This window comes from Echinops telfairi, unplaced genomic scaffold (genome assembly GCF_000313985.2).
Source record: "Echinops telfairi isolate 266 unplaced genomic scaffold, ASM31398v2 ScPeMD7_7469;HRSCAF=8507_1, whole genome shotgun sequence".
Taxonomy (NCBI): Eukaryota; Metazoa; Chordata; class Mammalia; order Afrosoricida; family Tenrecidae; genus Echinops; species Echinops telfairi.
In genome coordinates, this window is record NW_022111373.1 from 112,106,856 (window position 1) to 112,116,643 (window position 9,788).

The following is a 9,788-nucleotide window of genomic DNA, read 5'->3' on the forward strand; positions in this document are numbered from 1 at the left end:
AAAAAAAAGATTACTGAAGCCTAGTGAATGTTCCGAAGGAAGAACTATTTCGGCCGAACTGAAAGTCAGAACCTCCCAAACAGGGCGAAACAAAAATGAATAATAATTGGTTTTGTAACCCCAATTCAAGGGAGTTCAGATGTTAAAGCTGGAAATGGTCGCCCCAATGACAAGAGTTGAGCTGGCAGCTATCTCCTCCTCCCTGTGGCATGTACTGGGTGTGACCTAGGCTGTGCATTGCTACTGTTCTCTTGAGCGCATCTGTTCGTCACCTTTCTGCCAAGTGTTTTTTCTTTTGTTGTTGTTGGTTTGGCTTGTAATTCTTTTTCCCCAGTGAAAGAACAACATCCATGAATTTGGAAATGGGCGATTTAGAAATTGTATATCCAGAAGGAGAGGTGATAAGGCTTGAGGTGGCTGGCCTGTAAGCTTCACGTATGTCAAGAGTCACAAATAGGGGCAATAAGGCAGGGTCATCACTGACCAGTTTTCTCTTTCCCTAATGGGTCCGGGGAAGATGTGGATACGATTATAGGAATTCGAGTGTAGGTAATTGTTCATGGAGCTGCAATTGGTAAGCCCTCAAATGTTTTTGTCTTATTCACTTATAAGATGAAAATGGGGATTGCACACTTTCCATTGTAGGCACGTAGTTGATCCTGTTGGGGGCACGTATGGCTTTATCATTGCTTTGGAGGTGATGTCTGGTTAAAGAGTGGTGTACAGGTGTCAAGTTGAAAAGGTGGTGGTTTGTGATGGCTAGATTGTATGTCAGCTGGCACTGTGTGGATGTCTAGGTGCAGCGCAGCTCAGGTCACAGCCTGGGGAGGTCTCCTTGGGGATAGAGCCTTTTGATAAGACACACTGAGGAGCAGGGAGCCCTCTTGTGCCATTCGCCCTCCTGCTGCGCATCGCGCTCTGGGATTGGCAGCCCCCACTACCTGCCCACCCTGGAGCTATAGTGCACTGCCACATTCCTGAAGGTTTTAATCCACATGGCTCTGCGCCCTCTGGCTGGTGGTGCTATTTCTTCCTGCTTCACTGCCTGGCAACTGCCCGGGTCGGAGAGTCCTAAGCTAGCATCGGATTCAGGGAACAAACTATTTTTGTACTGGGGTACGATTTAAGTAGAGACCCAAAGTCCATCTGCTTCCTTGTTTTTACACACACACACACACACACACACTCACACTCACACATATACATACATTGACAAATAGACCTATCATTTTATATTTACCATATATACCCAAGTATAAGCCGGCCCGAATATCAGCCAAGGCACCTAATTTTACCACAAAGACTGCATAAAAAATGGGCTGAAAAACTCAAGCTTATACACAGTGTATAAATATATATTTATACCTATATGTATCATTTGTACTTTCTTGTTCTTTCCTCTTTCTTTTTCCTTCCCTCTCGCCCCACTATCCTGTTTCCCCATCGTTTACCTCTCAGCAATTCCTTACTGTATTGCTCTGTAGTTGTGATCGCCATGAAAGTTCCGTTGGGGCCCTCCCCGACACTTGTGAATGGAGTGACGAAAAACTCATAGACAGACTGGGGCTGTAGGTGTTTCACCACGAATGTTTTTTGTTCTGGATCATTAATTTTGTATTTGCAATAGGATGAATTATCTGTGATTAAAAAAAAGTATTTTCAAGGAATGAAAGGGGTGAGAGTATTAGGGATGGATATTTTTATTTACTTTAAATACATTGTCATTGTTTTAAAACCAAACGAAATTATAATTGCACACATTGGAGACACTGGTAAAAAATTCTAGAGCTGGCAAGAAAATCAAGATATCCATTTAAGCAAGTCAGAACTTACAGGAAACGTCAATGAAATTTTAATAATATTTAACCAGGGCCGAGGAAAAGGGTTAGAAGGGTGTTTCACAAGTGGCTGCTTTTCTTAAGGAGCTACCGGGGTTCAGTGCTTCCAGAAATAGACGGTGACTTCGTTCATTAACTAAATTAGGACATCAGTCCCCACCGTCTGGTTCATCCTGCGAGTTGGTTTAAGAAACTCTTCTGCCCTTGAGGTGCTGGGAAAGCTGTCACTGAGAGGTTCTAATTGTACAGCGTGACTCACGGAACTGACGTTGACAAGGTGCACATCTGAATAAATGTTGAGTTGAAATTTTATTGGCCACATACACACATATAGATAGATCTAGATGATAGATACAGATATAACATGACAGAAAGTGGAGATGATCGCACAGGATAGCATTCAGCCTGGCTAGACAGTGATGGCAGCAGGTAAAATGATTCCAAATCATGCGAACTTGAAAAAGCAAGCAACTCCAAACACCAGCCTCACCTGTGAGAGCCACCTTTTTATATTCTTGGGTGCAGTGCTGCATCTTGGGTTTCAGGTAGACATAATACCCTCTGATAAAGCCGTGTTGGGATTCGGTGGAGTAATCCTTCCAACTCAGAGTGAAGGAATGGGCGTTCATTTTCTCCACAGTCACTTGAGGGTTGACCAAAGGAACTGGGGGTGGAAATTGGGATGGGAACACAACCATGATTTAGAAAAATCTCTCGGAGCATCAAATCCAATAAGAATAGGACTGTTGCTACTTCTAGAAGCCAAAGGAGCCAAAGCAAGGAGGGTCCTCTGTCCATCACTGGACTGCGGTGAGAGCAGACAAGGAGCCTCGCAGCCCTCTTACTCGAGGCTCGCCTTAGACGTGAAAAGAATGAACACCAGTGTGGCTGAGGAGCCTGCCCCCGTCACACGGCAGAAAGCAGCCCAGAGTCTAGCTTAGACTGGAGTCTAGAATTCGAAGTATTCTTTGGGAGAAGATCTCACCCGAGAACTGTCTGGAGTGAGGAGGAGGACTGACATTCAAAAATAGGAGCGCGAATCTGAACAAGAATCCCAGTGTCCCGCAAGCTGGTGCCATGTTATCCAAAGTTCCAAGCCCAGCATATAGTGGACGTTGGAGAACTGTGTTCCGTAACTGAACTGGATTCCAAGGGCTGAAAATCTTGACAGAAGTCGACCGCCACATCGTCCTCCTAAGAAGTGGATGGTGGCCTCGAACCATCAGTCGTTTGGTTAGCAGCCAAGCAAAAGTTCTCCAAACGTCATAGAAAAAACCCAGAAGTGACCATTGGGAAAGCCTCCCTGATAGGCTTAGAAGACTGGCTTGTGCACACGTAGGCCTCTGCACATACGTAACACACATGCGCAGGAAACACACTGGCTTCTTGCCTGTTTGCAGAGTGCAGATGCAACCCCCCATCCAAAGAAAATCCCCCCCAAGTTGGCCTGACTAGGATGAGGCAAGCCAGGCCCCGCTGCACGGCTCTCCTGGACCGAAATGGCTAATTGACCACCACAGGGCAGCATCAGCCAGGACACCAGTGGGAACACATTTCTGGTTGGAAATTTCACCACCCATCTCAAAAGTTTAACACATTCGTCAAAGAAATGGAAAAAAAGCAAACATTTAAGTTCAAGTCCTTTGACTCAGGTCTTCTATTGTATTTTAGGCTACTCAGGTATTCTACCTTTCAGGCATTTCCAGAAAAAAATAATCAGATATGAATGGCTATTTCACTGAAATGTTGCTGATTCAATGAGGACATAAAAGATCGAAGAGAAAGAGAATTAACATTGGGGACTGTAAGCGAATTCTAGTTTCTACAACCTTCCTTCATGCCCATCCACAGGTGATGTAAGAGAGGCATGCAAAGAGGAACTTGGAAGTCATCAAAAATAATGTGCTTGAGTCGGAAAAGCAGTTTACAGTGCACGGAGCTAAGAGCCCGTTCTGATCTTCAGATACACGGTGTGGGGCGACCGCTGACATCCTTGGGCTCCACAAGGGAGAAGAGCATCCATCTCCACATCAGCCGAGGCGGAGGTCAGACGTGCCTCCACCCTCCATCCTTCTGTACCCTATTCTGACACCACCCATGCCACCTATACATGGGGGCAAAGGGCTATCAGAAGGACACCCAAATATTGACTCTGGAAATTTGCCTTGGGTGACATTATCAATGATTTTGCTATCTTCTCCTTCTGCTTCGCCCCCCCCCCCACCCCTCTCCTTATCTCTTGCTCTGCCTCTCTCTTTCTCTCTCTCGGCTTCACATCTTATAAACTATCTTCACCGAAAACATTGTACATTTGTATGCTTAACGCACCATAAAAAAGCAATTACTAACATCAGCGGAAGGCTGACAATTTGGTAAAGTGCTGACAGCCCCCTGTGCCCAGGGTTTGGAGCCCGTTGACTGTTGGCCCTGCAGGACACATGCGGCGGCGCCATTCAACTTACCCAGTTCCTGGTAGTATCCTGTTTTTTTCTCCAATAAAAAAGCCATCAATTTTGTGGACAATTCATAAATTCTGAAGTTGTATCTAATCCCGGGTCTGAAAGCATCTAGAAAAGAAAAGTCAACTCATTTTCAATATCACAGAAAGACAACCTTTTTCATTTCAGGGTAGAGAATAAAAAGGCGATAGATGATCCTGGAATAAATCCATTCTCATGATTTCTTCACTCCCTGTGCACAGCCTTCTCGGCTTCCGTTAGACTTTGGAGCCCCCACGTCACAAATACCTTGCACCGCGGTTACTGCCCATGCTGACTGGGGTTGTTCGCTCTCTCCTCTTGAACAAGCGCTCCATCTAATATGTCCTTATATGTGTGCTTGAACCTGGGTGCAGTTAGACCAGGCACATCCAACCATTGAAAACCCTCCTTTGACCCTCAATTCCCTTCCAGTCACTTGCCTTTTCTCTTCTCATCCAAAGCCAAGCCTTGCGACGTTTGGCTTCTGCTCTCTCACGTTCCCCATGCCTCTGCCTACTCAGTCTGCTGCCAACACCCACCATTCCACAACGAAATAGATACAGGCGCATCGTGTTCTTGATGCCATTATTCTCAATAGCAAAAAGATGGTACCCACTTAAGTGCCTCAGTGGATGAGCGAGTAAGCAAACTGGCACCCACACAGAAGAGAGTCCCCTGCGACGTCAGAGGAGAATGATGACGCCGTGAGGCGACTCAACACAGATGCTCCAGGAAGACACTGCGGAGCGAAGTCCATCAGTCACAGCCAAGGGACAAGTGCTGCCCATGACCGCTGCTGTCGAATGCCAAGAGGAGATTTACACAAAGAAAGAAATATCCAAGTGGGAGGGCAAGTCATCAACTCCCGGAGAGGCATGCATTCACTGGAGTCGAGTTAAAAGCAATGTCCACAGAGGGGGAGGCCAGATCAAGGCGACAGAAGCCATTGGGAGGAGCACAGAGTGCAAGGTTCCACAGGGAGATACTGTCTACACAATCGTCCAACACCAGTGATCACGCCAATGCCCAAGTGGACACACAGATAAGCATGCAAGCTGAACAGGTGTGGTATGGCAAAGGGGACCCCAAATACATACAGGTGGGGTCGAGGATATTTCTACATATATATTTACATGTATATGCATAGAAATACGCACACATAAATAGACATCTAAATACCCATGTATACACATAGAAATACATATCTAGAATAGTTCCATTAATGTATGAAGCATTCAAAGGGCAAAGTTATGAAGACTTCTTAGTTATAAGAAAACACTTTGAAGGAATGAGTCACTGGCTTTGGTGTGCAGGACCACAGTCTTGGGGGACAGCAAGGTCAGTTGGCACAGCATCGCCCACAAAGACAATGCTCTGCCTTGGTGAGCAGTGATGGAGATCCTAAAGGCTGGTGTGACTGTTGCTCCCCTCCTTTGGATCAAAGAGGGAAGAAAATGAAAGCCATGTGGCAACCGAGATGGATCACAAGCGCCTCACTCGCCTCCATGGCTAGAAGAACTTGATGGTACCAGCTCTAACTACCAACCACTCGGAAAGGGACGGCATTGGAGATCCTGGATAAAGTAAGAGGAAAACGAGAGACAAACCCCACATCATAAAAATAGGCCAGATCGACTTGTCTAACAGACACTGGTGGGAGCCCTGAGCTGCTGGCGGTTCAACTGAGCTCCATCTGGCAGAGGAAGAGGGAGGCATGACCACTGGGAAGGGGAGACACCAGGAAGAAGCAGGGATCACAAACCATTCTCAAGATACAAAACAGGTAGGAATTCCATAGTTATTCTGTAAACTTTCACCCAAATCGCTATGAAAGACAAAACAAATAACTCCCTGCTGTGGGGTCCACCCTGACTCAGAGCGACCCTGAAGGGCAGTGCGGAACTGCCCTTGTGAGTTGCCGAGAGGGAGAAGAAGGCTCCGGCGGCCGGCCGTCTCCCCAGCGGGGACATACCCAGACAACTGTTCCTATCATCCACTGCCCTTCACGGGCGGCCATTCATTTCAAGGGAAAACACATCCTACAAGCCACAGAAAACCACTCCTGGGCTTCCGCCCAGATGTTCTCTATAAAAGTTGAGTTTAGACATCAAATCTTCGAGCACAGCATTACAAAATCTGAACTCTTCCCACCCATGGTGGATTTGTAAAGTCCAAAATATTGACTTTGTTAAGCCAAACTGTCTGGGAGGTGGTTCAGAGATCCTAGGTGAACTTACTGCCAAGAGGATGAAGCAGAATCGAAAGATGGCAGCTTCTTCTTACCGGGGCTGATGACGGTATGTGTGGTCTTGGGACCCAGTTTCTTCCACTGGAGACCATGGAGAGGTCCCAAGGCCTGCTCGTACCACTCCACCACGTAGCCTTCGGCGTCTCCAGAGCGAGGCTTCCAGGACAGCAAGATGCCCTCCGCTGTGCCCACAACTCTTTCTTCTTCGACCTTTTCTGTATAAAACGAATGAATCAATGCTTCAGATTGAACTACCTGTGCATCTTTAAAAGGCATCTGAAGAAGAAAATGAACATGAACATGCAAAGTATTTAACAGCGGGGTGAGACACACTTCCACGCCTCTCACTTTCTAGCATAAATTCACATCTGACCCAGGGTTGTCTCTTATCCAGATCTTCTGAGACCCTCTCAGGGGTCAGCACACTACAGTCTGTGGACAAATGCAAAGGACTTGGTTACTAACTGAAAGGTTGATGGTTTGAACCCACTGTAGTAGTTAAACAATCTGGTGTCAGTTTGAGAGGATTATGAGTGAAGGGGTGGAGTCTGCCCTGTCAATCAAGATATAACCAATGAGGCCTCTGTGTTAGCATGACTTTCTCCTGAGAATTCTGGGAACTCCGGTATTTCCTCCAAGGAGGAACCTTGGAGGTGGGAGACACTGTCTATCTCTGCTGACACCCTGAGAGATGCTCTACTGACAAGACACATGGCGCCATGCCCTGGGAGCTAAAGAAGCCACATGAACCTACCCTGATGCAACCAGATCTCTGGAGCCAGAGAAGCCACATGGAGACCCCTGCCAGCGCTGAGATGCTTACACCGCCACTGGTTCCATAAGACTTTCAACCACTGGCCTCTGATCCTCCTGCATTTGGCATCATTGTATGTATTTCATGAGTCTGTAGAGGACTTCATAGATTGGTATTGGACATATGAGCTAATATTGGACTTATGGACTTGATCTGGACTGGGTTGGAGCACTTTCTCAATATTCAATTGCTCTTGTATATAAACCTTTTTCTTATATATATGTGTGTCTATGAATTTGTTTCTCTAGTTTACCCAGACTAACACACCCACCCGAAGTGTCTAAAAGGCAAAACCTGGCAATCTGCTTCCAAAAGGTGAGAGCCGGGGAAAGGATGGCGCACAGTTCAGCTCTGTAGCACACAGGACCGCCAGGGGTCAGGGTGACCAGATGCCAATTATGCCTTTTACATTTTTTAAAGGGTGCAAAAACCACCACAGCCACAGCAAGAAAAAACAAGGAAGAATATAGGATATATTAAAGAGATCGTGGCAATCCACAAAGCCTAATACGTTTATCATCTGCTTTTTTTCCCTAAAGAATTTCGCTGACCCATGACCCAGAACAGCATCTGGACTCAGTCTGCATTCCAAAAAAATGCGTGTTTCATATTGAATGAATGATTGAATGGTGAGGTGTGATTCACCACTAGAAAGCTGGCCGCCCATGAACAAATGACTGCTCCTGAGAGGTTAGGGGTCGAAGTCAAGGTGGGGATGAAAAAAGAAAAAAAAGAAACATTAAATAGCTACGAAGTCTCATTATGCAAACACATTCATATGTCCCAAGACAGAGGCTGCCATGCCCACACATTTTATAGGCCAAGCAAGTTCGCCGAAGGGCTGCCTGATCAGTGGAAAGGTGGCCATGGCCTACTGGCTGTACTCATCTCAAGCAGGATCCCTCCTAGCCCTCAAATCAGGACTTCGCCTTTACGCAGAGGCTGCTTCACTGCCTCTCACTGCATCGGGCCGTGGTCCATGCTGGTTAAAGATTGGAAGCAGACTTCCATCACACAGCTGCTCAGAGCACAGGCAATGAGGAGTGAATCCTGCCTGGGACTTACACTAACAGCATCGTCATTGTTAATCTGAAAGGTAGATGCTATGGGCCTCTTCTATTAGATTTGGCAATCCTAATTACAGCTGCACAAATACTTACCGAAAAAACCAAACCCACTTCCACTGAGTTGATGCGGATGCCTGGATCCTATAGGGCAGAGTAAAAGTGCCCTCGTGGGTTTCTGAGATGGTCATTCTTTACAGGAATAGAAAGATCTATCTTTCTCCTGAGGAGCAGCTGGTTTCGAACTGCCAACCTTACAGGTCAATGCATAACCACTACACCACCAGGGCTCCTTAGCCAAAGAATGTTGGTGTGGAGGAGTGTAAAAGAATGTGTAGCCCTTGATAAATGGTAAAAGGCTACAAGCGATTCCTCACAGCTTTCCTGAGGTTGAAATTCTTCTCTTCCCTCACCCACACTGACTGACATGCTATCTATTATCGAGCTGCCTCTTTCAAATTCTTTTTTTTTTAACTTACAGTAACTTCTTTATTATTATTATTATTATTGGGATTTAATCTATATTATACCATAGTTCAATCACGTCGAGCAGTATTGTACAAGAGCAGCTTACTGGGTCTTTCCTCCTGCACAGCACCTGGTGGGTTCAAAAAGCCAATCTTGCTGTTCTTCACTGAAAGCCCTCCCACAAGGAAGATCGGTGAGCTGGAAGGAGCCTGGGTCCCTGAGAATGATGGAGGCGCTTAGAAATTCTTAAGTTTTCTGAGATAGAGGGAAGAAGTCAGGGAAGGTTTCCCCAGTCATGAACACCATAGTGTGAATTAGCTTTACCTCACTGTTTTTTTTTCTCATAGCCCATTGATGGCTTTATCTCCATTGGTGAATATAAGAATGGGAAACATTCAGTGAAGGCTGCATCGGTACTTTCAAAGGAAAGTCTGGGATTCTGGAGGCTGGAGGATAGAGAAATGGGCCCTGGTGGAGCAGTGGTCAAGTGCTTGGCTGCTCCCTGAAAGGTCGGCAGTTCAAAACCAAAGTCATCTGTAAGAAAAAGATGTGGTAATCTGCTTCCATAAAGACTGCAGCCTTGGATATTTTGTGGGCATTTACAGTCTGTCCTAAAGGATCATTATATATTAGAATCCAGTCAGAGGCAATGGGATTATGGGCTTTTATTTAGCGGTTGAGATAGTTAAAGATTATTGTGCCAACCTGCCGATAAACACATGTGGGATTAATTGAAGGGCGCAGGGATAAATGGCTCAGTGAGCTTCGCCTTTCTAGTTCTCAGTCCCTTGCTTTGTGATGGTCACCCCAGGGTGCAGCTGCCTTAGCCAGTTCCCTGCTTCAGCTGGCAAGGCTCACTTCCTGCAGGACATCCCC

At 46.2% G+C, this 9,788-nt stretch overlaps 1 protein-coding gene across 2 annotated transcripts in view; it reads right to left on the reverse strand.

Annotated features, from left to right (window-relative positions):
* OSMR (oncostatin M receptor) overlaps positions 1-9,788 on the reverse strand; it is an 82,645-nt gene that overhangs the window by 3,790 nt on the left and 69,067 nt on the right. The window contains exons 12-15 of one of the 2 annotated variants that reach the window (XM_045285391.1): positions 6,602-6,781; positions 4,301-4,405; positions 2,329-2,502; positions 1,470-1,637 (exon numbers count right to left, since the gene is read on the reverse strand). In XM_045285391.1, coding sequence (XP_045141326.1) covers positions 1,470-1,637; positions 2,329-2,502; positions 4,301-4,405; positions 6,602-6,781 — 627 coding nt within the window. Of the gene's footprint in view, positions 1-1,451; positions 1,638-2,328; positions 2,503-4,300; positions 4,406-6,601; positions 6,782-9,788 lie in introns of both variants that reach the window. The other variant, XM_045285389.1, reaches the window with a different exon arrangement.